Below are 27,108 nucleotides of genomic sequence, written 5' to 3' on the forward strand. Positions count from 1 at the left end.
CATCGACATGAGAGACTTTCTTTCGACGTCTTTAGCCAAAAGTGTCCATCTCAAAGCGTCATCCAGTATCCGAGCATCGAGGGGGGTTTATTGGCACCTGGAATACAATAGTCGAGCCTTGAAGACAAGCATGTCCAAGTAGAGCACCACAATACTATTATACCGTACATGTACAGTACACTGTGCTGTAAAATGCAGTACATGTGGTACAGTCCGAGCGCATCACTGGTGATTTCCCGCGATGCAGCTTCAGAAGATCACCGCTCTGCTGCCGGTAGATTCGAAAATTAAGCTTCTAGATGCTCGCGTCGTCAACTTAACCTCGACCGATAATCGGCCGAAAGGTCTCTCTCAGGCACCGTAGTGTGAATTGAGACCACGAGGTCGCCCCTGCTCCTCCCCTTTCCACGATGATAAGCATTTAAGACGACCACCTTTCCCATCCCGTAGCGAGAACAACACAGAATGTCGGCAGCGCTGCCGCAAGGCGAAGAAGCGTTGGTACGCAGCATCGACCTCACCACCGCCATTGGTTCGTCGATGTTCACCTTTGTTCTTTGCGTTGAGCTACTCTATCTCCTCTTTTCAACGTCAGCGGCACGGCGATCACTTCTTTTCCTGATCAATACCTTTTCGTTCCTCCTCGCCGCCGTTTATTTCATCCTCCTGGCAAATCGCGCCACTTTGATGATTCAGGTGCTCGTTGGCGGTGATGCGTCGCGTAATGTCGACCTGGCCACCCACATCACCGTGCACACCTTTCTCTCCCTCTTTGCGCCCCTGGTTGCCGAATCGACCCTCACCTTCAAGCTGATCGCCTTCTACCCCTCCTGGCACGCCTCGCGTATCAAGAGGCTCGCAATAATCGGACCCTATGTCATCATCCTACTCGTCCGCCTGGCTGCGAGTTTCGTTGTTCTCTGGGCTACTATCAAGACGGACATCGAACCAGCCAAGAAGGGCGTCGATCTCTTCGACTACACGGCCTACAATGAAGGTCAGATTGTCCGTCTCGTTGATTCGTGCCTTCAACTCGCCGGGTCGGCCTACGTCTCGTTCCTCTTCCTTCGACGCTCTTTTCTCTACCACAGGAGGACCCAGCTGTCGGTCTCCTCCTCTCTTGCTTCCAATTCGACGTCGCCCCCGGTTAAGCGGCGGCTCCGCTTCTTCGTCGAGTCTGTCTGCATGACCTTCATCCCTCCAGTGTGCCTACACATTATCATTGTCACAACACTCAATTACGACACTAGGCGTTCTGAGTCGGCCCTAACGTGGGCTATTGCCTTCAACGTCGCTTTCTCCTACGCCTTTAGTATTCTCGCTACCAGCTGGTCAACAATTAGAGAGACGCGCTCCTCCGCTACCATTTCGAAATCCTCGTCATCAGTCAGGCCCGTACAGAGAGGAATTCTCACCGAAATGGATGAAGAAAACGTGCCGTCGACAACCTCGCTGCGGTCAATCGCGATGAAAAGATCTCCATTGCAAGGGACTGTGTTGGGCTCTATTATTGGAGTATCAGTGCATGACGATGACGAGGGAGACGATGACAACATGGAGATCATCGAATCCTACCAAGAGAGTTCATCGCAGCCCGACACACGGCAAAGACGTCGATGGAGATAACCATCAGTTGTTCACGCTAGCCTGACGTCGTAGTTCCTCGATCTTTTTTCTTCTTTGTGCCTCGACAAGACATGTTGCCTTGATCAGCTCTCCCGTTTATCATTTTTCTTTCGACTCACTTATCTGTGTGCGCGTGCTTTTGACGCCCGTCTCATTTTGACCATGCCTAGACTGTGCTCAAGAAATGATAGCAACATTCAGACTGCAACGGCTAAGTGCTGCAAACCACGTTCATCTCGGGCTTTGAAGACTCGCATTGGCGGGCAAAGTAAACAAAGAATAAGAGGACAGAAGCTGGAGATAGAGATTAGACTTGCGGAAACCCTTGTGCTGAATTGTGGCTCGAGGACGGGAAGAAGAAAGGACATTAGGAGCGGGTGCTCTTCACTTGTAGAGGTCCTTGTGCTGTTTCTTGAGCAGATCGGCTCCCTAAAGGAAGAAAACTTCCGTAAGTAGGCTTCGGTGGCACTGTTTTGGGTAATCACTCACCTTCTCTCCCACCATGTAGACCGAGTTCTGAATGCGGCAGTCAGGGATGATGGGAATAACGGAGGCATCAACGACTCGGAGGTTCTTGATGCCGTGTACCCTCAGCTCTGGGTCGACCACGCCCTGCTCAATGTTCTTCGACAATCGATTGGTGCCGCAGGGGTCTGATTTTCCTTCAAATCAGTTTTTCTTTTCACTTCGCATTCACCATTGCAAAACTTACGAAAAGCGGTCTGGCTCCGATCAAGCACAGCCCTCTTCATGTCTTTATCAGAGTCAAGAGGCATGTCCCATGGGTACTGGTCAACGACCACGTCCTTGAAGCCATCGCCCTTGAGGAGGAGGTCATAAGTCCACCGAATGCCTTCGCGCATGGCGATAATGTCGAGATCGTCAGCGAAGAAGTTGAGGTTGATATTGGGCTGCACGAGAGGGTCAGCGCTGTTGAGCTTCACCTCGCCACCCTCTGAGACAGGCCTGACGAGGTCGACAACGACGGAGGTGTAATTGCCTTCCTTTGGAATGGGGTAGTGCCACTGGAACGCACTCCCAAACATGCAGACGAAGTCGAGCTCGAAGTGAGGCTGGCCCTTGGGAGAGAAAGGATCGAGACCACTATTGTTGGCCTTTGCCTCGCGGTACTCCGGAACTTTTTCCAGGTAACTGTCAATGCGAGGAAATCCACCAATTTCAAGCAAACTCGAGCCCATTGGGCCCGTCTTGCTTTGCTTGTATGTTGAGACGACCGAATCATGGCGCGGACCCGGTCGGAGCAGCTCGTCTTCCATGCCAAAGCCTTCTTTCACGCGCAGCACAAAAGGCACGGCCGGGTGATCGAGAAGGTGCTGGCCGACATGGCCGGAGTCGACGATAGTTTCGATCCCGTGTCGAGAAAGCTCGTCAGAAGGACCCACACCACTGAGCATTAGGAGCTTGGGCGACTCGAAGACGCCTTGGGAAAGCACGACTTCACGTGTAGCATAAAAGCTGAGCTCGCCTCCCGACTGGTCAATGACGGTGACACCTTTGCACGTGTGCGACGCCTTCTCGATAATAAGCTTCTTCGAGTGAACGAGCGGCAAGACAGTGACATTTGGCTTGTCCTTCAGAAACAGGAAGCTTCCTTGGCGCTGGCCCTTGTAGATGGTGTTGACTGTATGGGTGAGGCCGTTCATTTCCCCATCAAAGAAATCCTCAGACAGAGGCTCTCCTTTGGAAATCCAAGCCTTGGTCAAAGCCTCGCGGAATGGTTCGATCTCGGGAATGAGCTCGGAATGAGACACATCGACGGGTCCACCACCACCGATCTTCTTGAGAGCTGGGTCGTAAAGTCCCTTGTCGTCGTGGTAGGTGACACTCTTGCGCAGATAAGGAACCAGGTTCTTCCACGTCCAGTCTTTGCCACCGTAGGCTTCCCATTCGTCAAAAGTGGCCTTGCAGCCGGGCAACCAAGTGAAATAGTTGAGCGAAGAACTGCCGCCCAGAGCTTTACCACGCGTGTTGGGCTTCTCGACGCGCTCGTAGTCATCGCGCTTGATCATCGTCGTCTTGTAGGCCCAGTCGTGCTTGCTACTACGCAGATCCATAGCAACAGCGGGCGTTCGGATTTCCTCGAGATCGATTGAGTTGGCGACACCGGCCTCGACAACGAGGACGCTAACATTGGGGCTCTCTGCCAAGCGACCGGCGACAACATTCCCGGCAGTGCCACCGCCGACGACGATAAAGTCAAAGTGTGCTCCGTTTTTGGGTGCGACCATGTTGTTAATTCTTGAGGATGTTGTTGAGAATAAGGAGGTCTTCATGGACTTTTCCCTCGGGTTTTTATCCCTTTGCAGAGTCTTGTTTTGATCTCTTTCGATTCGGTTTTACGTAGCCATTTCGGCAGCAAATACCCCGCCCAGTGATATGTGCTAAAGAGAAGCCCGTTAACGGGCTTCTCAGGCTGTGATCGTTATAGTGGCTCATGGTGACGGGCAACGCAGGTAGCCCGAGGCAGCCTTATCGTGTATAAAACTGAAGGTCACGCTGGAAGTAAAGCTCAAAGTGTGCCCGAGCCGCTTTAAAGGGCCCGATGCAAATGGCCCGAGGTGCGAAGTCCCGATGGCCCGAAGCATTCAGCCCGATGGACAAGCAGCGGCTTGTTACAAGGAACGTGGAGCCGGTCCAATGGTAGATTAGAGGACTGGGTTCATGCTGAAACATGTAGAAGCTGGAACCGGGCAATGGCGAACGGGCGAAACGATACTTACTTCTCGTTGGAACGTGGTCATCGTACTGTACTGTACTGTACTGTATTGTACTGTACAATGGAATTATAAGAAAATGCAGCAGTAGATGGAATTTGTTTCACCTTCGGTAAAGCAATAAGACTGATACCAGTGCTTTGCCGGCTTTGCGGCAAGCAGTTCAGATAATTCAGGTGGTATGCATGCTGGCAGCATTGGTGTGTGACTTCGCACTCGTACAATGCAAAACGGGCCATGCAAGAGCTCACTTTTACTGTTTTCAGCATAGCATTTGAAGATTAATGTATCTAGAAGTCAGTCAGAACGAAGAGAGGGAGTGAGACAATAGTGCGTGATACCGGCAGCGTAGGAAACCACAACAACTCTATGTGAGAGATAGTCAACCAACCAACGCATCAATTGCGGCTTGCAAGACTTGCTCGAGCTTTGCACTCTTTACTGGCGTGAGCACCCTCTCAGAAGTCGAGTATGCATTCGAGTACATCAGTCTTCTCGATATATGGCGATCGTCGTACACTCGTAGACAATTGCTTCATACGCTACAAGAGTCTCGCCAGCGTGTCCATTTTCGACAATTTCGGTCAATTTAATGCCGAGCTGCGCTCGCTACCGTTCGTTCCTTCATAGAGAAGATGCAAAGGTTGCCCATGCAAAGGTTGCCCATATGGCTTTTCGAACGAGCCCAAGACTGTACCGAACCGTTCGTCCCGGCTGCATCGCCCAAATTGAGACTACATAGGTGCACGACCCACACCTTTCTACACCCGCGTATTCGTACGAAACCAGCCAGATTCGTCTATATCTAAACGCTTGAAGTTACTCAAATCGGACAAACGGTTGATAGGGCACCATGTTGCACGGATGAAGCTAAGCGTAATGGGAGCAGGGGTGTTGAGTTAGTATTCATGGGCAGACACTGCTCCAGAGCTTGCCAGCTTGCATGAAGGAAGAAGCAAGCATAAAATAACATGCAAACCTAGGCTCATACGTCCTTAAATGCATCAAGATGGTGGCGGCGGCGTCCCTCAAGGCACGCATTTACAGATCACTTCAACTGCCGAATTGGACAAATTGCATTTTCTGAAGAGGAGAGAGCGCTGAGCCAAAGTGCATCTCTTCACAAGGAAGGCATTAAAACGTGCTTGCCCTTGCGGACTGGTTCTCATCGCCTCAAACTTTGAGGCGGGGCCGTCTGCGACCTCTGCAAGGTGACCGAGGCCGACTTCGGTCACGCCCCGACCCCATCAGGCTCGTTCGTCCTCGGGCCCGCTTCACTGTAAGATCACTTGCACTGGTCAGAAACACGGAGGGTGTTGTCGAGTCAATGGCTGCGAGGTCCAATTTGGATCGGGGTGGACGGTTAAAATTCCGAAAGGCCCACTCAAAAGTGACCAAGCTTTCGAGATCTTTCAAGGAACCTCAGGAGTCCTCATGAAATGCTCTACGGAGAGATCGGAACCGTTCCCCAAGACTTTCGGAGCCGTTTCGATTGAATTTCGGGGCCGTTTTCCTCGACAGGTCGTTGAAAGAACATGATCTAGCCTTGGGACAGACGTGACAGCAACAAGATGTGCTCTAGACTAAGGCACATTAGTGTGCGGACGCTGAATCTCAAATAAGCAGATTGATTTGATTTGCAGGCCTCAAAGCTCACATCGGGTACATGAAACAAGGAATCTAGGCCTCTTATCGCCAAGATTGCGTTATTTGTTGATCTGAGCAAGCTACAGTCCCCGCATCGGCACCATAGTGCCCACGTCGGCAGAGGTAGACTCGCTTCATTTATCGTTCACAAAACGACTTTGACTGCTCGTTCCACCCAGCAAAGGTCAAAACAGATTCTGGACCCTAACTTTCAATGTCCGACTCCTATCACCTGCAGGAACTTATAGCCGCGGGCCCGGGAAAAAGAACACTTCAGCGAGAGTTGGCTACAATCTAAGCAGTAGTAGTTGCGGTGCAATCTCGGTCCACCTGCATTCTGCCCACTTGTCTCGATGCATGCCTCTGCTCGGCTGTTCTAGAGCCGAAATGAGGTGTGGGAAATGAGCCCTAATGCGATTGTTTTGCTCGAGACACCATATCTGCAAGTCATATGGTACTTCCACACCAGCTAAATTCTATTTATACTTTACGTACGGTACACTACAGTACACCATTACAGATAATCAAACACTTCCCAGTTTAGGCAGCAGCGGCACTACTTTATTTCTAGTATTCTTAGCGGAATGAAACCATCTTATACGCTCAGATTTGCACACGAAAGCTTCATGCATATGACGTTGTGCAGTGGTCGGGTGTCCAGCTCGCTTGCTAGCCTGGAGGCACTGTGGGATCAGTGGTTAGGAGCACCGAACGTGCGGAGCTTGAAATGCAGTCCTTCATGAGAGACAGCGGATGTGAACCATATGAAAGAAGCGGTGTTATTCAAGAGAAACAAAGAAAGGGACAACATGGCTAGTTGCCTGAGCATTTGGTACTGTTGAGCTGGTTACATGAGCATAAACGTCTCTGAGAACTTCGACTCAATTTTCACAGGGCGACTGGGAATGAAGAGCGAAGTTTTGTTGGCGATAAGGACAAAACCACACGGACGAATTGTTGTTCCAATGGCACTTGTCTAGAAGCTGCAAGAGGCCCATCTTCAAAATCAGCAGTGAGCGGTAAGTTGATGCGGAGAAACGAATCAGTGTGACCAAGCGATGATATTTATAGCCATAGTCACTCTCCGGCATCTAGCAACTCGTAATTTGTGATCGCGGAAACCATCCACCATCACCATGTCCCTGCCAAATAGCGCCGAAACAGACATTTACTCATCGAAGAAGAGCGAGGGCCAAAAGAATCGAGTCGGCGTCGCTTGCACGCGGTGTAGAGAGAGGTGAGGTCTCTCGGCCGGTATTCCTTTCGTTCAGAATTCATTTGGCACTTTTTGCTCGACAGGAAAGTACGCTGTGACGGAGCGAGACCGAAGTGCTCTCAGTGCGAACGAAGCGGAAGAGAGAATTGCATTTACATGAGAGTTAGCCCAGCTGTCACGGATGCGTCGCGAAAGCGAAAGAGAGATCTATGGCTGCGGCGCTCTATTGATCAGCTTCTACAAAGCGGAAACCTTTCGAGGCAGTCGTTAGTACGGCCGTCGACGTCATCTAGGGTAGCGCAGGAGATGAGGCCAGCATATCCTACTTCTGTGGCAAACGGTGATACAAATACAATTGATGCCGTCCGTCGCCGTCACAGTGCAACTTCGATCCTTGAGGCGCTACTGGCGAGTCGCGCTACCGCGACGGGCTTCATTGGATCAATTCATGACAATAACACTCAAAGTGGGCACCTCGAAGATACTCTAAACCTGACCAATTGCACCGAAGTCGCCACAACTCTTCCACAGAGCGCTGCAATCTCATCTATCACTTTGCGCGACAAGAATACGTCGGACCGTGCACCAGGATGCCTACAAGCTACACTTGGCTGTACAACCTCTCCGGCCGAACAAAGCGACATCCCTTTGCTCTTTGGCAGTGTCTCGTCCTCGCAGCAAAACATTTCGAGAACCGATCCGCCTATGCTTGACCTCAACCACAACATCACAAAATCAAGCCCAAATTTATGGGACACGCCTGCTTCGAATCTATCGGGAGCCTGGGAAGACATTTTCAGCCTTGATGACCTTTCCTCGCCCAATGCGTTGGGCCTGTTCCCTATGGATCAGAGCAGCATCGGCGACAGGTCGAGTGCGATAACAGCAGCGTCGACCTCATCGTCCGTATTCAGCGGCATCAGCGGGTCTGATAATACGAATATGTCCTTTCAGACTGGAGAAGTTGAAGCTCAGGGAATGCGGCCGTCGCCCGATGCAGCCTTGATTGGGTCGAGCTTTGACAAGGGCACACACACGCGACGGCGCGCTCACACCGACGGCGCCTGGGCATCATCTCAATCATTGGGTCCAACTACGTCCCTCAGTCTTCCATCGACATCGGGCCAAGGGCCTCCGTTCTGCGCTCCTTCTGCCAGTTCAGTTTCGTTCCCCGGTAATAGCAACATCAGCCCACTAGGTTTGGGACTCAGCTTTCCTGCGGTAGCCACGACAACAGCAACTACAGCAGCGACAACAGGACAGTATGTGATCGACCATGCACCTTGCAACTCACCTTCTTTTTTCCAATGTCAATCGCCCATCGACATCCCTCCCAGGAATACGTCCCATGTCCAAAGCGAAGAGACTTGGTAGATAATCTCTGCTTGCTGCTTGCGATTCTCACTTCCGTCGCAAGCAGTACAACTCATCGCCTCGACATTGTCCCACATGTGCCTCGCAACACCTTTGCGTTCCATGCACGGGCAGCCAACAATTCGTACGCTTGCACCATACACTGCCCTTGACTCTCCCGCATCCGAACCGTTAAGTTATTCGCAAGTCTTTATCGCATTGTAAAGCTATCCTCGAGAAAGGTTAAGTATTTTGTAAAAGTAGCAGCATGAGCAATCAAGATCCTGATCGAGCGATACAGGAAAGTTGAAGCGGCATTGGTTATCCTGCAACGTACAGTACAACTGAACAGTACTGTACTGTACTGCACTGAACAAAATGTCGGTTTGGACCCGCCGCCGTTCGAATTCGAGTCACAGGACTTGCTTACGCACTTAGACCATTGGAACCACCTCATTGACCGCTGACTCGACATCAATGAATCTCTGTCGCTACATCAGTCCGCGACCCAGGTATAGCGGGGGTTTCTGTTACAGAGGAAGATTTACATCTCATCCCCAGTTATCATGGTTCGCTCAGTCCGATTGACGCGACTAATGTCTGCCGGCTGCTATAGCCCTTCTCCTTGCTATCTTTTTGTTCGACCTCATCAGGTATAAGCACACGCTCTTTTCTCTATCTTTGAATTGCTCTTCAATCAAACTCAGAGACACACGAAAAGCTAACACGGGCCTTCTCGACCTATTTGTATGGAGCTCCGGTCTTCACAGTAGAAAGGAATCAGAAGAGCCTCAGCTACTCTTTCGTCAGGGCTCCCGTCTCGTACGAGTGTAGAAGTGGGTCGGTAGTCTCTTGCTCCACATAATCGGAGAAAGGACCATCTTCTCGCTTAAACAATCCTTTATCGTGTGCGAAAGCCGTCCCACCGGCAATTAAAGCGCCAGTTCCAAGCACGGCCGCCGATATTGCACCTGCCTTACCCTTCCCCATGCGAGATTTTGTTTTGGGAACTTTTGTGAGCTGTTGCTGAATTGGCGGAACCTTCGTGCGCTGAGGCCTTACTTTCTTGCGCCGAGGCCCTACTTTCTTGCGCCGAGGCCCTGCTTTCATTAGCTGAGGCCCTACTTTCGTGCGCGGGAGCTTTACTTTTTTTGGCCGAGATACCTTCATGGGAGTGGTCTTTTTCTTTAAGGCTTGGGCTTTGCCCTTTGTGCGCTGGGGCTTGCCCTTCTTGGGCTGGGGCTTGCCCTCTGTGGGCTGGGGCTTGCCTTCTGTGGGCTGGGGGCTTGCTTGTTTTACCTCTACCGGGTCCGTGACAGGTGGGGTCTTCGCCTCGGGAGCGGGGGGAACGAGAGACTGGTACCTTACGTCGTTTATTTGCCAATCCAAGAGGGGTTTGTACTTTGTCGGATCAAGGAGGCGTCGAACAAGGTTTTGGTCATCGTCATGTAGACTTTGGTCAGGTTGGCGAGTGACGTAAGAAGACAGTACGTCCTGGGCGAAGAAGGACGAAGAGAGCAAGGCAAAGAATACACGCCTGCCGAGCAGCATCTTTCTCCTTAAGTGTTCTGACCAGCAGGTGAATGGAAATTTAGGTGAGGGAAGAAGCGTAAGTCTGAAGAAAGGCCCGCCTTATGTACTGTACCTTCAGCTCACCTCTGTAGGTGGTGAAAGAAAGCAAGGGCTGAGGAAGGGGCTGAGGGAAAGGCTGAATTTCAGCGACGGCCCGGTCAGTCCTGGTGCAACGAGTAAACGGATTTGTCTCGGTCGACGGGGCTTTCGGAGCGTCAGCGCACATTGCTACATTCTTACTTCTCAGCATCGTGCACAGGGCTAAGGGTGGTTTCAAAAGGTGAAAAGTACGCCCACCATCGCCCTTTGCTCTTGTCACGTTCAAAGATACCAGGCCGTCATCGGCTCTCATTCGGTTAACTTCGGGGGCTTACAAAATGGAAGAGGTAGAGGGTCAAATGAGTATGTCTCAAGATACAGCCTTTTCTATTTGCAAAGAAGATATTGCGCACAATAATGGCAAGGGTGCTCAAAAAAGGGGTATCTGATGTGCGCTGGATGATTCTGGCTCTGCTTAGATCTCGCCGTGATCCTGGAATTGGCGCTATGGAAATGGGCGTAAATGTTCGCTGCACCTTTCCGCTCTTGTTAATGATATAAATTTCAAGCGTTGCTGCCACGCCGAGTGTCTTCTGATGACCAGGACCAATCCACGTATAATAAGATAGCCATAGCCGGAAAAAAACGACCAATGCCTCTGTCATGTCCCTTAGAGGGCTTCGTGACTTCGCCATTGCGGATGGGACGTGTCCCCATTCGCAGTACAAGTCCAAGGACTTGCTTACACCCTCAATCCATTGCAAAAACCTCATCTATCGCTGAACTCGACATCGACCGATTACTGTTACTTCAACCGTCTGTAACATAGGTGTAGCGCAGTTACGACTATAGAGAGTAAAACTTATCTAATCCCCAAATATTATGGTTCGCTCGTTTCGATTGATGCGGCTACTGTATGCCGGCGCGATTTTCCTTCACCTTGCCATCTCTTTGTTCGGTCTGATGTTCATCACATTTCTTTGAATCGCTCTCCAATCGATTTCAGAGACGCACGAGAAGCTAGCACGGGCATTCTGGATCTGTTTGTATGGAGCTCCGGTCTTCACAGTAGAAAGGAATCAGAAGAGCCCCAGCTATTTTTTCATGAGGGCTAGAAGTGGGTTGGCGGCCTCTTGCTCCAGAGATTCGAGAACAGAACCGTCTTCTCGCCTAAACAATCCTTCTTTATGTCCGACAGCTGCACCACCAGTAAGTAAAGCGCCAGTCGCGACCAGGGCCGATAGTGCACCTATTTTACCCTTCCCCATGCGAGATTTCGTTTTGGGAACTTTTGTGAGCTGTTGCTGAACCTTGAGGGACTGCGGCTGAGGCCCTGTTATCAGGCGATGAGACCCTCCTTTCGTGCGCGGGATCTTTACTTTTACTGGACGGGTTACTTTCACGGGACGGGGCTTTTTCTTCAAGGCCTGGGATTTTCCTTCTGTGGGCTGGGGCTTGCCCTCTATGGGCTGAGGCTTGCCCTCCATGGGCTTGGGCTTGCCCTCCGTGGGCTGAGGACTTGCTTGCTTTACCTCTATCGGGTTTGCGACAGGTGTGGTCCGCACCAGGGGGGGAGCGTACGGATGGACTACGTTATTTTTGTTCCAGACCGAGGGAGGGTCGGAAGCGGCTACGACGGGAGACACGGCCATGATGGGACTGATGCGCTGTTCTCCGCGCCGGGCAAGGTTTGAAGCATCGTCACGTAGATCTGGGCCAGGTTGGTGAGGGACGTAAGAAGACAATACAAACTGAGCTAAGAAGAAGGAAGAGAGTAGGGTAAAGAATGCACGCCTGGCGATCAGCATCTTTTCCTTAAGTGTCCTGACCAGCAGGTGAAGGGAGATTGGGTGGAGGAAGGAAGTGTAAGTCTTAAGAAAGGCCCGCCTTATGTACGTTCAGCTCACCTCTGTAGGCGGTGAAAGAAATAAAGGGCTGAGGAAGGGGCTGAGTGGAAGGCTGAACGTCAGCGACGGCCCGGTCAGTCGTGGTGCAACGAGTAAACGAATTTGTCTCGGTCGACGGGGCTTTCGGAGCGCCAGCACACATTCTTGGCATCGTATGCAGAGCTGAAGGGGACTTCGGAAGGTGAAAACGTACGCCCACCATCGCTTTTTTATTTTTGACACATTCATAGATCCCAGATCGTCATTGGCTCTCATTCGGCTAGATCCGGGTGCTTAGACGGAGGAAGAAGTAGAGTGTCAAACGAGTGTGCCTCGAGACACAGCCATCCCTATTCACAAAAGATATTCAACGCCCACAGTTCTGGTAGGGACGCTCAAAGGACACGGGGCGACTGACGTGCGCCGAATGCGTGTGGCGCTGCTTCAATTCCGCCCTTGACTTGCAAGATCAGCGCCTTAGACGTGAGCATATACGTTGTTACACCCTCCTACTCTTGGAAATGATCTCGTTTTCAGGCACTGCTGCCGCGCCAAGTATCTTCCGGTGACCGGGAAAGAAGAACCAAAAACATCGCAGTCCGAACGAACGACTTGTGCCTCCGTCCTGGGGTTGAGCCGTCCTGGGGTTGAGCCGTCCTTGGGCTGAGCCGTCCTGGGACTGAGAGGACTAGTGGTTTTTTACAGCAGCTCTACATTGTGGTGTTTCTCCCGGACTCAGCAAGGCCCGCGTAAAGCAGCAGCGATGAAACATTTGACAGCTGCTTACACCTGCTGCCCGATAGCAACTCCAAGACCAAATGTTTCGAAAGAGACGATGTACTATACAGTACGATTGTTGAAATAGGGTATCATCCAAGCTATCGCCACTTCATCCCCATACATCCTCTACAAGCCTTCCCTCTCGAACCAGATCCCGAACAAAGTCTTCAGCGGCACCCTTCGACAACATTCCCTCTGTATGGGCCACATCTGCCAGTGCTTCCCGACAATTGACACCTGTCGTGCTCGCCCCGCCGCAGACGTATAGCGTCACAGTGCGATCCCGAAGCTTCGTCCAGAAGTCACCTGCTTGTGAACGAATCACGTCGCCGACATATCGGTGCGGCCAGTTTGGTTCTCTTGACTTAGCGACATGGAGCTGCATATAGGGAATAAGCATCAATGGCAGCACGAGCAACGACATGTGCATTTAAAACTTACTCGGGCTATGCTTCCATCTTGCACCATCTGTTCGAGCACCCTCTTTCTCAAGAAGCTCGTGTCGTCTCGACAACCAAAGACGAGCTCAGCTTTCTGCCCGCGTACGCGAGTCTCATTGAGGAAGCCCATAAAAGGTCCTAGACCAGTGCCGGTCGCAATCATGACGATGCTGCCTTGCTTCGCCGGTCTGAAGTCGGGATTTGGGTGGAGCTTGCCTCTTAGCTTTAGCCCCGTCGCTTCACTGTTTAAGAGGAATTTGCCAATCTGGCCGAACTCTTCATCAACCGAGACGTAGATATTAGCCTCTCCCGATTGCTCTGCCGACGACGAAAGCTCTGCGATGGAGTAGAGACGCCGCTTTGCCGCAGGCCACACAGCTAGCCAGTCTCGCCATGTCAGATTTGGCACGGCGTCTTGCACGGCGACAAACAAGTCGAGCATTGTCCTGCAGACGTCCCCTTCGAGTCGTCCTACGAGCGCCTCTGCCGACTTGACGTCGCCTCTCGCTCTTGCTCGGGCAGAGAGACCTGCTATGACGGAGTTGGGAGGCCGGCAGCCGAGATCGAGAAGATGTGTCAGAGCATCATTGATAGTGCAGCCACTGATTGAGAAAGCAGCAAGTGAGGAAGGGCTACGCTTCGTTGAAGTTGTCCTGAGCACTTCGTGCCCTTCCATTCCAAGCCTGTCTTTGAGGAACGCCACCGTCACGCTCGAGTTTCTAGGCCACAGCTCGACGTGATCGCCAGGCTGGGGACTGCCAATTCCCTTCAGACCTACACAAAGTGCTCGTCTGCTCAGAGGCGCGATGCTTGTCACTTCGATCTCATCTAGCGTCTTCTTTGGCGACGACACGTCAGGATTCTTGTCCAGACTGACTTCGATCTCTCTCGATGACGCAAGCTGGAAATTGGCCGGTCCAGCATCAAGTTGTAGGTGGTGGTGCTTGATAATGGTCTGAGCCAGGTCGCAAGCCCATTGGCTCCATGCCAGTTCGACGTCATTGCCCCTCGCTTCAACATCGGCAGTACGAAGCGGTAGCAAAGGCTGGCAGCCCAGCATGGAAAGGCCTTGATGAGTCGTGCGGGGAAACTGATGCAAAGTGGCACGCCACTCGGAGCTACCCAGGCCGAACACTGCGAATCTCCACAAATGTCTTTTCCATCTCTCGGTGGACGTCTTCTCCGCAGTAAGCCAACGATGAAAGCGCTCGGCGGTTGGTGGGGGCTCGCCGTTGTACGTCGATGTAATGCAGGCAATGACGATATCTTCGCTTGCATCGAAGTCAACCAAGTCGTCAAGGGTGCATACGACGCATGGCAAGCCCACCTCCGCCAGCTGCTCGGATAGGCCGTAGCTCAGGCTGCGACACTCGCCGAGGCCGCTTCCGTAGGCTAAGACGAGCTTGCAGCCCGTATTGCCTCTTATTTTGAGGTTCGCCGCTTCGTCACCTATGCGGCTGCTGCTGCTCATCGCGCTGCTGTTGGAATTGCTGAGACTTTGGCTGCTTGCGTTTGATGCACTTGTCGTGCTGCCACTCCTCGAGCTTTGGTCTACTTGCGCCATGCCGGTCCATCTATTAGTTTCCTTCTGCAACTCTGCCACCGCACAGCCCTGACTGCTTGTCGCCTTTCTAGGCCTCCGTCTGACGTGCACAAAAGCATTCTCGGGGCTCCTTGTGACGCCGTAGACATCCTTGCGCCGCTTGAACCTCGCCTCGACCCTTGTGAAGTCAAAGCGCGAGACCACAATTGCGACGAAGAGCTTGAGTTCCTGCGTCGCGAACATCCTCCCGAGACACCCTCGCATCCCTGCGCCGAAGGGGAGGAAGGCATACGGGTGATGCTTTGATGTCAGAAATCGATCAGGCCTGAAGCTGAAGGGGTCTTCGAATTGGGCAGCGTTGCGGTGCAGCGCCGACGATACGATTGAGACAATGTCGCCCTTGCGGATCCGATAGCTTTCGCCGTTGGTCGAAGAGATCACGTCGACATCGTGGCGCGCTATGCGCAAGAAGAGGGGTACGACAGGATCCACGCGCAGAGTCTCATGGATTACACGCTCGCAAAGTCCAAGACTGGACACATCGTCAACGCTCCATTGTTCTGCCGCACTGTCGTCGTCGAAGGCCGTGGCAGCGACCTCGTTTCGAATGTCAGCGCAGGTCTTCGGGTGCATTGCGAGCAGGTCGAATCCGCTTGCTAATGTTGAGGCCGACGTTTCGAAGCCGGCGACAAGAAGGATGACGAGCTGATCAATGAGGAATTCGGCAGGGTCGTTCGCGTCGAAACCAGCGTCAAGCATCTGCTGCAGGATGTCATCCTTCTTATCACCACTATCCACCCTATCCCGGAGTAGTGCCTTCACGCGGCCTCGGACGGCTTCGATTGATTCGTCGAGGCGCTTGGTGCCGCGAAATTTGAGAACAAGTTTGGGGTAGTACGTCTGCCTGACAAACTCTTCGAGAGCAAAAGAGGTGCCATCGACGATCGCATCATCCCGCCGCCCGCCTAGGAAAAGATCCGAGCGATGGCTGAATACAGCAAGCAGTATAGCGTGCGCGGTCGCTCTCCTCGTAAAATCGAGCAAGTCTACACGATTGTTCGTGCCCTGCCGCGCATCGAGGAAGCCAAGCATGGCCTGCGCCGTCTCTGCCATTGCTTTAAAGTGCCGTCGGACGCCTTCCTTGGTGAAGAAGGCATTCATCAAGCTGCTCCTGTCAAGTCAGCATTGCTTCTCCTTGCCTGGACAGGTCACCAAACTCACCCCCTGGCGTCCCTCCATCTCCGGCAATCGGTCGACATGGTCAAGAGCCCATCCCCCAAGAGCCGCCTTGAGCTCCATAGAGGACCCCACCGCTCTGAAACTTCCCGATGGAAGTGCTTCTCGTCCAGCACCGTTGAGCACACGCCCGCATCATCAGTAATGAGGAGCGCCCGACCCTGGTCATCGTATCGAACCAGCACCAGAGGACCCCTCTCGCGCAACTTCGTGTCGAACTTGGCCCGCACGTTCCCGAAAAGCAAGCCGACTTTTTCGTAGGTTCGGTCGAAGAAGGCTGTTTGTGCAGGATGATTAGCTAGACCGACCTATCCTCAATTAGAGGGTTAGGTATGCTCACGCGGGAGATCCTTGACTTGATGCACCGCCATTGCGATGATCCTGTCAGCTCAAGACAGTCATGAGGGGTATGAAGGAGGTGTTGAATTCACAAGCCGACAGATAGCTTTGTCTTGGATTTTCTGAAGCTGAACCTCAGTGAAAGCATGGACGGCCAAGTTTGTATCCTCCATGAGGTCAGAGGCTATCCTAGCTCGGCCAGGAACGTCGTGATCGCTACTTCACTCCTGCTCCTATACCCTTCAAATTGTCTAAAATCTTTAGCGCCATTCTCCATTTGCCCACAGCCTCTCACTTACTTTACCGTTGGCTTTCCCGGTGTTTAGGGAAAATAAATTTCAAGACAGGCACAGCAAGATAGGATACAATGAATTCGACTGGTCGAGAGGGCGGGGACGCTAAAGAAAAGAAGCGGAAAATTCTTGAATGGGCGTCTCCTTTCCTATCGTTAGCAAGGAAGATTTCGATTTCAAGCACTCGACACACTTTTGCTGCTACTACTGTAGCAGTGTGATATTGAGGGAGCAATAAGTTTTCGAGGTAATTCGTAAATCGAGCGCAAGAAAGAGGCCAGGGCGCTTGGAGAGCGAACGTGATATTAGGGGTGCATACTGGCTTGGATCGATAAGATGACGTGGATTAGAGAGAACACTTCAGCTGCTCATGCGGATTCTGTTGCCATTCATAGCTCTCGCTGTGCCACATCTGTGATTGCGGCAATTTGAGTTGTCCTCCATGCTGGTCGTCCTCACCTTCTCTTAAAGATCTGAGAAGATAAAAGCCCCTGCCTCTCGTCAGCTTTGCATCTGCATCTAGGTCGTTTGCATGTATTGACAACGATAACGCGAAATGAATGCAGGATCGAGAGCCCGACAGACCAGACGACAATTTTGTTTCCGGAAGCCAGCCAGAAATCTCAGAGCCTGCTTTGGTTCTGTGGGCGAGGGTGCGATGTGCAACGAGGACAATTCTGCTTTTGAGCTATAGAGCTAGGCGGATTGTCAACAACGATTAGGCTGCTCTAGCTGATAAGAGCTGCAAGACAAGCTCTCCGTCGTCAAGAATCATGCGTTTGCTTCTGAAAGATCACGCACTTCCTTTACAGTGACAAATTGTGGCTTTCCCTACAGATAGAAGGCGAAAACCTTCGGCTACATCCAAGATGCAGCTGCGTCGACTTCATTGCTCATTATCGTGGGGGCTTCCATGCTATAAGCTTTCCGAGACCGTGCTCTCAAAGCCAGCTCCTTGCGTCTACAGCTAGCTCACGTCTGAAAGAGGGAATCACACACCCATCACCCTAACGGCGGACTGAACGTAATGGGTTGCGCCCTCACTTAAGTTCGCGCCACGTGGGATTTTAGTCTGTGCGAGCAAATTGAGACGGGGCCCGAACTGTCTCCCCCTGCATCGACGGCCACTCTAGAATCAGCCTTCCTGTCACGCCGCCATCACCGCAAAGACGATACGATGGCGTCCTGGAAGCTGGGAAAGAGTGAGTACTTCCTCGTATCTAGCAGGCCCCATGTGTGGAATAGACTTACAGGAGGAGAAAAGAACTCAAGGAGGGTGCCCTTGGTAGTCGCTCGCCATCGACGAGTCAAATGCCCATCGACCGCAGCGCTACGCCAACGCCTGCCAGCGTGGCTGCGGAAGCAACGTCGTCCTCTTCGACGTCATCACCCCTGCATCCGCACTCACACGCGGCGACAAACCCGCTGGCTTCGAGCACGGGTGCGCCAATCGCTCGATCCGGTCTTCTCTCGATCCGAGTTGTCGATGCTCGCAACCTCAACCTTCCCGTTGGCGCACACCTACCCCCTGCTATTGCCCGTGCACTGCAGCAGAATGGCCTGGGGGCTGGCAGCCTACCGCAGGGGTCGTCAGCGTCCGGGGGAGGAGCAGGCGGTGGAGCGGGAGGGCAGAGGCAGAGCATGCAGAGGAGGCAGTGCTGGTGGCTTCCTTACCTCGTCCTCGAGTTTGACAAGAACGAGGTGTTGATCGATGCGCTTGGAGGCGACATTCAGAGCCCAACATGGATGTACAAGGCGCATTTGTAGGTCTTTTTACTTCGATGACAAGGCGTCATAAGCTGACGCAAGTGACATTCTAGTGACGTCTCGAGAAACTCGGAGATCTCACTCCAGTGCTACCTGCGCTCCGGACAGCAGCAGCAGCAGCCTCAGTCGCAGCAGCATCAGCCACAAAAGGACGGGCAGGGCGACGACGTCATGGGTGTCGGCGACATCTACCTGGGTGGAGTCAAGTTTGTGCCTGACTTTGAGAATCAGCAACGAACAGACGAGTGGTACCCCATCAGCGGAGGATCAGGCCAGATTCACGTACAAGTGTCGTACAGACGCAATGAGCAGGGCAGCCAGAGCCTCAACATGGAAGCATTTGACCTGCTCAAGGTTATTGGAAAGGGAAGCTTCGGCAAAGTGATGCAGGTGCGCAAGCGCGACACCTCGAGGATCTACGCCCTGAAGACGATCAGAAAGGCCCACATCGTGTCGAGATCCGAGGTCACTCATACTCTGGCCGAGAGGACCGTTCTGGCCCAAGTCAATAACCCTTTTATCGTTCCGCTCAAGTTTAGCTTCCAGTCGCCCGACAAGCTCTATCTCGTCCTGGCCTTTGTCAACGGTGGTGAGCTCTTCCATCACCTTCAGCGCGAGGGGCGGTTCAACGAAGAGAGGAGTCGCTTCTACGCTGCGGAACTCCTTTGCGCCCTTGAGCACCTTCACGGCTTCAACGTTGTCTACCGCGATCTCAAGCCAGAAAATATTCTCCTCGACTACACTGGACACATCGCTCTGTGCGACTTTGGTCTTTGCAAGCTCAACATGGGCGATGACGAGACAACAAACAGTGAGTGCTTGCGAAAATCGGCTTCGTTCTGATGGTGCCACCCACAAGGAAGACTAATGGACGTTGTGACAGCCTTCTGCGGAACCCCGGAATACCTCGCGCCAGAATTGCTTCTCGGCCACGGCTACACCAAGGCTGTTGACTGGTGGACGCTGGGCGTGCTCCTTTATGAGATGCTGACGGGGCTACCTCCCTTTTATTCGGAAGACGTCAACGAGATGTATCGCAAGATTCTCCAGGACCCTCTGCGATTTGGCGACGAGGTCAGTCCCGACGCGCGATCGATTCTGACGCTCCTCTTGAATCGGGATCCGGCGCAACGATTGGGCACTGGCGCCAATGGGGCGCAGGACATCAAGCGTCATCCCTTCTTCAGCAAGCACATTGACTGGAAGAGATTGCTGGACAAGAAGGTGCAGCCGCCTTTCAAGCCTGCGGTCGCCTCTGCCGTCGATACATCCAACTTCGACCCGGAGTTTACAAACGAGCAGCCCGTCGACAGCGTCGTCGACGACAGCCACATGCTCTCAGCCACGGTTCAGGAGCAGTTCCAGGGCTTCAGCTACACGGGCGTAGAGGGAGCCATGGCCGACGGCGAAAGCGGCAGCCTCGTCTGAGTGAAGGCTGCCTTGAGCAGTGGAAAGAAAAGGAGTAATGAAGGAATGAACGCTTGACTTGTCTTTTTTTTTCCTCTTTGTCCCTATCACGATTCATTATCAATCTCCCATCCTTGTTGCCTTGCCTGACGCGCGTGCGCGCGCGACCAAATTCGGATCCTCACCACCACCGAGTGGCGTTCTGACGAGAGAGAGGAGAAATGTCGTCGAGCATTCTCCGTTTCGGCGCATTTGATGTTACGTCGCAGGTGTTTGCGTCTACACGGCACGCAATGGCTTTCGTCAATCTCAAGCCCATTGCTCCGTTGCACGTACTCGTCGTACCGCGTCTCAATAGGTACAGGCGCCTCAATGACCTGCCGCCGGACGTGCTGGGCGACGTCTTTGGCCTGGTCCAGGCCGTGCAGCGCGGCGTGGAGCGGGCGGCCGCGTGCGCCTCATCGACAATCAGCATTCAGGATGGGCCAGATGCGGTGGGTCTGTGCTGCCGCTTTCATGCTGACCAAATGAAATGGAGTTGCTGAAGCTGAAAGGAGATGAGATTTACAGGGGCAGACGGTTGACCATCTCCACGTTCACATTGTGCCCAGGCGCAAAGGCGACTTTGAGCCAAACGACGCCATCTACCCCAAACTTGATGAGTTTGGCCTGAAACTTCGGGCTGCTCAGCTGTGCGGGACCATCGAGGACGAAGCGAGACATCCAAGGAAACAGGAAGAAATGCAGAAAGAAGCACAGTGGTTGGCGAGGGAGCACTTCGCAGATCTTCAATTTACCCCCCAATAGCAGTGATGGCCCAGCCCTCCGACGTGCAGCGCGTTTGGTAGACCTGACAATTTTGTGGTGTGTGTGTGTGCGTCATAGAAGACAGTAGTACATGTGAAGAGCGAGACAGACAAGAGAAGCCAGCTTAGAGAAGACCGACGCGGCTCGAGACGTCGAGGGCGTCCTGGTCCGGCGAGAGCTTGATGTAAGCCTTCTTCTTTCCGTCGGGCCTGTCAGTGGATATCTTGTCAGCTCTAATGCCTCCAATGATATGGAGAGGAGAGGCAAGAAGAAAACACACCTGATCAGTGTCCTGATCTTGTCGGCCTCAACATCGTAGAGCTTCTTGAGGGCGACCTTGATCTGGCGCTTGTTGGCCTTGCGGTCGACGATGAAGACGAGGGTGTTGATCTCCTCAATCTTCTTCATGGCGCTCTCCGTGTTCAGAGGGAAGAGCACCGTCTTGTACTCGTCCATCCTGGGCGCGTGCGGCACGCTCTTGCGAGGGTACTTGGGGTTGCGCGCCAGGCGGAGAGTCTTGGGCCGGTGGAACGAGGTATCAGTTCGGACCTTGCGGATCTTGCTGCCCTGGGTGCCCTTGAGGGCTGCCTTCTTGGCGGCAGCGGCCTTGATGGCCTGAGGCTTAGCCTTGGCCTTGCCCTCGGCTGATGATATCCTTTTCGTCAGGACGATGCTCTCATCATAATGCTGCTGCAATCCACACCCACCTGTACCCTTGGTAGCGCCCTTGTTTCCGCTCGACATTTTTAATCTGTTCACCGCAAAAGATCTCTGTAAGCTATCCCTGCGACTCGATCGGCAATGCGTTCGTGCGTGACTACCAACCGGGATGGTGGACCTTGACCTTGAAACCGTTTGTCGAAGGGTGAGAGCAGGTCGCTTTTCGAAGGCGCACCTCTGAAACTGGAACGGACACGTGATTTACTGAACTGCGGCTCAATAATAAAAATGCTGCCAAATGGTCTATTGAAAATTCAATAATGGCAGACCCGGGTTCAAGCGCGCGCGTGGCATCAGGCTTTCTTCAACCTTCAGTCCTGTCCACTGTGGTTGTCGTCCAGGGTGCGGTTACTGCAGCCGGTGGATATGATGAAGGAGCGGACAAATGATTGAAAGCGGCACTCTATGGTTCAACATGACTAGCCCCCTCTAAGAAAGTCGCCTACAGCTGTCCAGACTGATGAAAGAAGAAGGAACTTGTCAGCGCACCGATGGGCGATTTCACTGACAGATATGACTTACCGCTGATGACGAGGACCACACAGCCAAAGATGGCACAGGCCACTGCGGCCGGCTTTGTCGAGGTCCACCACCTCCACCCATCGCTTCTGGTCCTCTGTGGCCCTCTTCTGACCCGGACCCGCGCGCCTGGTCGGAGCGGTAGCTCGACGTCTTCCACGCTCACATCGCCTGCATGTCCTGCCCTCTCTTCGTCGTCTTCGTCGTCTTCGCGAAGATCCCCTTGTATCTCATCGTCTTCCTCCTGATCGATTCGTTCAAACCCGGCAGGCGCGGCATCTTTTCCTTCGCTTGTCAGCTTCAGGAAGCAGATGGCGGGAAAGATGAAGGCCAAAGCCGTTGCGCTCAAGCCGCCTGTAACCTCGAGAACCACGCCGAGATCGGTCGCGGCGAGCGAGACGATCAGGGAGGAGACTGTGAGGCTTGACGTAAAGATGAGGTGCCGGTTCACATCGTACTCTCCCTGAAAAAAGTACGTCTCGATGACCTCCCTTGCAACAAAAAGCTCCAACGGCCACGTAGTGAGCCTGTTTCAAGCACAAGGATGGATCAGCAACACTTATTGGTAGCTTGCAGTGGCGCTAGCGGATACACACATGTTCATACCGAAGCAGAAGCGGGCCAAGTTGACCATGACATCGTCGGGGGGAAAGTTGTTGAGGACATTGCCTAGGGTCTTGTCGGTGAAAGACCAGTAACCTGCCAAGCTCATGCTGACGGCAGCGATGGCGGCAATTGCAGTGCTGTAGTGCGTGACCTTGCCGAATCGGTCCATCGAGGGTTCTTTGAGGCTGCCGTAGATCAAGAGCGAATTGTGGTGGCACACAAATGCGAAGGAGATGACGGCAATCGAGCGGACGACAGCAGACGGGTGAATGATGGTAAATCGCAGGCTGGGGTCGCCCTTGAGCTCGGCTGGCATGGCGGGACCCCTAATGATGACGGTGAGAATGATGAGAACCATGCTGACAAGGGCAATGGCACTGGCCTTGCTCAAGTTCTCGATGGATCGGTAGAGGGAGAGCGGGTAGGAGATTGTGAGAATTGACGAGACCATGATGAACCATCTCGAGGCCAGAAACGACCCTTCGAGACTTGGCAGGATCGACGTCAGGACGTGAGGGATCGTATCTCCGATAACAACCTAGTTATCAAACTTGTCAGTAAGGTCCAACTAGTGAGAAGAGGGCCAGAAAGGGGTACTGACGATGAATGCACACATGCCCCCAAAGGCAAAGGCGCCTTGAAAGATGGAGACAGCGGCCCGACCATTGGAGCCAAAACAGTGGTCCATGATATCGATGTAGGTGTTTCGACCAGATAATTTGGCGTTTAGGACGATGAGCCGGATGGTCCAGTCGGTAAGGAGAGCAATGCCCACGAGGAGCCCAAGGCCTGTGAGGCAGCCCGAGGCCTTCAGGGAGTAGGGAAGACCCACGACACCTGCGCCCAGGATACTATTACTCATGTTCCATGTCGAATCGAGAATGCCCGCGCCTCGTCTCAACCAGTCGGGCAGCTCTTCACTGTCAATAGCCCTCCTGACTGACTCGCGGAGATCGTGTGCGCCAATGTCACCAAAGCTCTGCCTTGCGTTACTGACGAACGGTATTTGGTCGATCAAAGGAAGCCGTCTGCTAGGACTGACAGGGACCTGATCAACCTCGCCTTCATCGATGTCGCTGTCGTCAGCGTCGAACTCGGCCTCTCTGGAGGACGGTGTCATTTTGAGCCCGTACTCTGGCCTCGTCGATGACGAAGAAGGCACTGCAGCCTCGCCATTGCTGCCGACATGTTCCTCCTCATCCCCCGGCGCTGAAAAGAGAGTCTCCGACGTCGACGGCTCGACAAAGCGAACAGAGGGCCGTCTGCCGTCCATCTCCTCTCTCGCAGGGAGCGCAAAACAAGCTAAGTGGATGAACGAGAATCAAGGTACTGACCACGCTCGGGCCAGCTGGAAATTCCCACCACGTGGATGTGTTGATCTCGATGCAATTTATTCGTGCGGCGCTGTTGACGGATGGCTGTGCGCGGTTAAGATCTAACTAAGTAACCCCTTTATAAAAGGAAGAGGAGAATCGCGAAGTCGGCGACCCCCCTGTCCGCAACGACGCTGACGACATGCCGCCTAGGGGACCTGGACAATCTTACGGTGGCTCTCCGCCACCACCGCCGCCGCCCGCTGCATCGCAGCAGCATGCCTACCAGCACCAGGCCTACCCCACATACGACGAGGGTGCCCCACCCACAGAGTACGACCATCCGCCCTATTCGTACGAGGACGAGCGACAACACCATCTGCCTCGTCCTTCCGCCTCTGAGAGCCACCACCACTACACAACGCCATATCCTGCTGAGCCATTCCCTTACTCTGGACCCACTCCGATGGACAACCCCTTTGCGCCGGGAAGCTCCATCGACCATGGCGGCCAGCCGGAGCGCGAGTCGAGCGAGGCCTACCGACGCATGTCCGAGGTTGGCGGCGGTGGCCTCTATGGTCACCACCAGCCATCGGTTCACAATGGCAAGTACGACGATGAAGAGGCGCCCGGTGATGTAACGGGCGACGTTCCCCTGCTGCCCCACGATGGGTCCCGGTACGCCTATGCGCCTGCGAGCGCCTTTGACGACGAGGGCCGCATCATGGGGCACCAGTCGCTCGACGACGACGCCTCATCTTACGTCCCCGGCGGCTTCGATCCTAGCCTCATCGAGCAAGGACAATCGGTCGCCAACACCAATGTGCGCTATGGCCGCATTCCCCAGCGTGTACCAAGGCGGTACAAGACGCTGAAGCGCGTCGAGCTCTTCCACGGCAACCTCGTTCTCGATTGCCCCACGGCACCCGCGCTCCTGGAGAAGGTCAACGACCGCGAGAGCCGAGAGATGACACATGCGAGGTACAGCGCTGTGACGAGCGACGCAGACGACTTTGTCGACGAGAGGTACACCCTTAGACAGGTCCTCTTCGATCCGCCCAGGCGGACCGAGCTGATGATCTGCCTGACAATGTACAACGAGGACGAGGTGCTGTTCTGTCGCACACTTCATGGTGTTCTCACCAACATTGCTTTCCTGTGCAGGTGTGTTGATGATCTTTCTCTCAACGTCTTGGATAAGAGCGCTGACTTGAGACACAGCCGCACTCGATCGCGCACCTGGGGTTCCGACGCCTGGAAGCGCGTCGTTGTCGTGATCGTCGCCGACGGTCGAATGAAGTGCAACCCGCGAGTGCTTTCGGTCCTGGCTGCCATGGGCGTCTACCAGGAGGGCGTTGCAAAGAACGTTGTCAATGGAAAGCCCGTCAAGATGCACGTGTATGAGTACACGACGCAGCTGAGCGTGGACCCGAACCTCAAGTTCAAGGGCCGGGAGAAGGGAGTGATGCCATGCCAGATCATCTTTGCGATGAAGGAGAAGAACGCCAAGAAGGTGAGTCGCTCCTTTCATTTTCTCTCTTCTCCGCTTGCACCATCAAACTGACACTTATTTCCTTGTGCGCACAGATCAACTCTCATCGCTGGTGCTTCAATGCCTTCGGAAGGGTCCTCCAGCCAAATGTGTGCATCCTCCTCGACGTGGGCACCATGCCCAGGTCCAAGTCCATCTACCATCTTTGGAAGGCGTTTGACATCAACTCCAACGTCGCCGGCGCCTGCGGTGAAATTGTCGCCCTGAAGGGAAAGCTCTGGTCAGCCCTTCTCAACCCCCTTGTGGCAGCACAGAATTTCGAGTACAAGATGTCAAAGTGAGTCTCGCCGTCGATGCATCGAGCACAAATGTGTGCTAATTGGGACACTTTATCCTACAGCATCCTCGACAAGCCTCTCGAGTCGGTATTCGGGTATATCACTGTCCTACCAGGTGCCTTCTCGGCCTACCGGTACATTGCCTTGCAAAACGATGCAAAGGGAAACGGACCCTTGGCATCGTATTTCAAGGGTGAAACTCTTCATGGCGGCACTGCCAACGCCGACATCTTCACTTCGAACATGTACTTGGCGGAGGACCGAATTTTGTGCTGGGAGCTTTGCAGCAAACGCGATGCTGCCTGGATCCTTCATTACGTCAAGAGCGCCCAGGCAGTCACGGACGTGCCAGACTCGGTACCGGAGCTGATCAGCCAGCGTCGTCGGTGGCTCAATGGCTCCTTCTTTGCTGGACTGCACTCCATCGTCAAGTTCTCGTACATCTACCGATCGAGCCATTCGCTGGGGAGGAAGATAGCCCTACACTTCGAAATGCTCTACCAGCTTATCCAGCTCCTTTTCACCTGGTTCGGCATCGCAAACTACTTCCTCGCCTACACAATCCTCACAGGCTCCCTGTCCGACTCTGTGCACGCTCTCAAGATCCCCAACCTGATCCTGACCTACGTCTACGTCGCCCTCATCATTTTCATCTTCCTATTGGCCATGGGTAACCGCCCCGCCGGCGCTAAGCTCGGCTACACGCTCTCTATGGTTCTCTTTGGGCTCTTCGCCCTCTACATGACGGCCGCTGCCATCTACCTCGCCGTGACGAGCGTCATCAATTCGGAAAAGGCAGCCGACAGCGCCACAGCCCTTCTCACAAATTACACGTTTATCGCTATCGTCATTTCCGTCACAGCCACCTTTGGCGTCTACCTTCTCGCCTCGATTTTGTTTTTGGAGCCGTGGCACATGTTCACCTCGCTTATCCAGTACTATCTCTTGGCTCCTTCTTTCGTCAGCGTCTTTGGCGTCTACAGCATGTGCAACGTCCACGACGTCTCGTGGGGCACAAAGGGTTCCGACAAGGTCCAGACCGATCTCGGTGTGGTCTCTGGTGGCGGCAAGGATGGGCAAGTCGAGATCAACTTGCCTACAGAGGCAAAGGACATCAACGAGATGTACGAGGATGCCGTGCACGTCCTATCTCAGCCTGCGCCCAAGCGTGAAGATAAGGTCGATCCGGACACGGCGCAAAAGGACTACTACTCCGCCATCCGTACGAACGTCGTTCTCGTCTGGGTCATCTCCAACGCGGCCCTCTGCGTCGTCATTCTCAGCATCAATAACAGCAAGGTCAAGATCATCTACATGGGCGTTCTCCTGTATGCAGTCGCTGTCTTGGCCGCTTTCCGACTTGGCGGAAGCATCACCTACCTCGTCAAGCGGCTCTTTGCAGGCGAGTGATGCCCGCCGACCTCGATATTCGCG

The 27,108-nt window shown here is 53.6% G+C and overlaps 8 protein-coding genes across 8 annotated transcripts; 4 read left to right on the forward strand and 4 right to left on the reverse strand.

Moving 5' to 3' along the window:
• The first annotated feature begins 408 nt into the window (after positions 1-408).
• FA10DRAFT_268044 (hypothetical protein) lies at positions 409-1,829 on the forward strand. The gene has a single exon (XM_025522154.1). The coding sequence runs from the start codon at positions 466-468 to the stop codon at positions 1,624-1,626; it is 1,161 nt and encodes a 386-aa protein (XP_025376700.1). The 5' UTR covers positions 409-465; the 3' UTR covers positions 1,627-1,829.
• Positions 1,830-1,887: 58 nt separating this feature from the next.
• Positions 1,888-3,895, reverse strand: FA10DRAFT_280500 (alcohol oxidase). The gene is made up of 3 exons (XM_025523623.1): positions 2,339-3,895; positions 2,116-2,279; positions 1,888-2,055 (listed from the first exon to the last, which is right to left on the reverse strand). Exons 1-3 carry the CDS (start codon positions 3,873-3,875, stop codon positions 2,011-2,013), a joined length of 1,746 nt encoding a protein of 581 aa, XP_025376701.1. The 5' UTR covers positions 3,876-3,895; the 3' UTR covers positions 1,888-2,010.
• Positions 3,896-12,814: 8,919 nt separating this feature from the next.
• Positions 12,815-16,644, reverse strand: FA10DRAFT_302828 (cytochrome P450). Its single transcript, XM_025525173.1, has 4 exons — positions 16,414-16,644; positions 16,059-16,350; positions 13,296-16,002; positions 12,815-13,233 (listed from the first exon to the last, which is right to left on the reverse strand). The coding sequence occupies exons 1-4, from the start codon at positions 16,442-16,444 to the stop codon at positions 12,964-12,966; spliced, it is 3,300 nt and encodes a 1,099-aa protein (XP_025376702.1). The 5' UTR covers positions 16,445-16,644; the 3' UTR covers positions 12,815-12,963.
• Positions 16,645-17,648: 1,004 nt separating this feature from the next.
• On the forward strand, positions 17,649-20,026 carry FA10DRAFT_253691 (Pkinase-domain-containing protein). The gene is made up of 4 exons (XM_025519702.1): positions 17,649-17,907; positions 17,970-18,468; positions 18,526-19,283; positions 19,356-20,026. The coding sequence occupies exons 1-4, from the start codon at positions 17,883-17,885 to the stop codon at positions 19,898-19,900; spliced, it is 1,827 nt and encodes a 608-aa protein (XP_025376703.1). The 5' UTR covers positions 17,649-17,882; the 3' UTR covers positions 19,901-20,026.
• Positions 20,027-20,058: 32 nt separating this feature from the next.
• On the forward strand, positions 20,059-20,686 carry FA10DRAFT_253693 (Diadenosine tetraphosphatase; the record flags this gene model as incomplete). The annotated part of the gene is made up of 2 exons (XM_025519703.1): positions 20,059-20,373; positions 20,450-20,686. The coding sequence occupies exons 1-2, from the start codon at positions 20,101-20,103 to the stop codon at positions 20,684-20,686; spliced, it is 510 nt and encodes a 169-aa protein (XP_025376704.1). The 5' UTR covers positions 20,059-20,100.
• FA10DRAFT_295359 (hypothetical protein) lies at positions 20,434-21,430 on the reverse strand (the record flags this gene model as incomplete). Its single annotated transcript, XM_025524467.1, has 3 exons — positions 20,434-20,895; positions 20,967-21,330; positions 21,394-21,430. 3 exons carry the CDS (start codon positions 21,428-21,430, stop codon positions 20,811-20,813), a joined length of 486 nt encoding a protein of 161 aa, XP_025376705.1. The 3' UTR covers positions 20,434-20,810.
• A 353-nt stretch (positions 21,431-21,783) lies between these two features.
• Positions 21,784-23,835, reverse strand: FA10DRAFT_268049 (hypothetical protein). The gene is made up of 4 exons (XM_025522155.1): positions 23,133-23,835; positions 22,522-23,069; positions 21,929-22,452; positions 21,784-21,863 (listed from the first exon to the last, which is right to left on the reverse strand). Exons 1-4 carry the CDS (start codon positions 23,649-23,651, stop codon positions 21,826-21,828), a joined length of 1,629 nt encoding a protein of 542 aa, XP_025376706.1. The 5' UTR covers positions 23,652-23,835; the 3' UTR covers positions 21,784-21,825.
• A 556-nt stretch (positions 23,836-24,391) lies between these two features.
• FA10DRAFT_232305 (putative chitin synthase 4) lies at positions 24,392-27,084 on the forward strand (the record flags this gene model as incomplete). Its single annotated transcript, XM_025518900.1, has 4 exons — positions 24,392-25,008; positions 25,066-25,357; positions 25,432-25,673; positions 25,737-27,084. The coding sequence occupies 4 exons, from the start codon at positions 24,392-24,394 to the stop codon at positions 27,082-27,084; spliced, it is 2,499 nt and encodes an 832-aa protein (XP_025376707.1).
• Between the last annotated feature and the right edge of the window lie 24 nt (positions 27,085-27,108).

The sequence above is a fragment of the Acaromyces ingoldii genome (genome assembly GCF_003144295.1).
Source record: "Acaromyces ingoldii strain MCA 4198 unplaced genomic scaffold FA10scaffold_4, whole genome shotgun sequence".
NCBI lineage: Eukaryota > Fungi > Basidiomycota > Exobasidiomycetes > Exobasidiales > Cryptobasidiaceae > Acaromyces > Acaromyces ingoldii.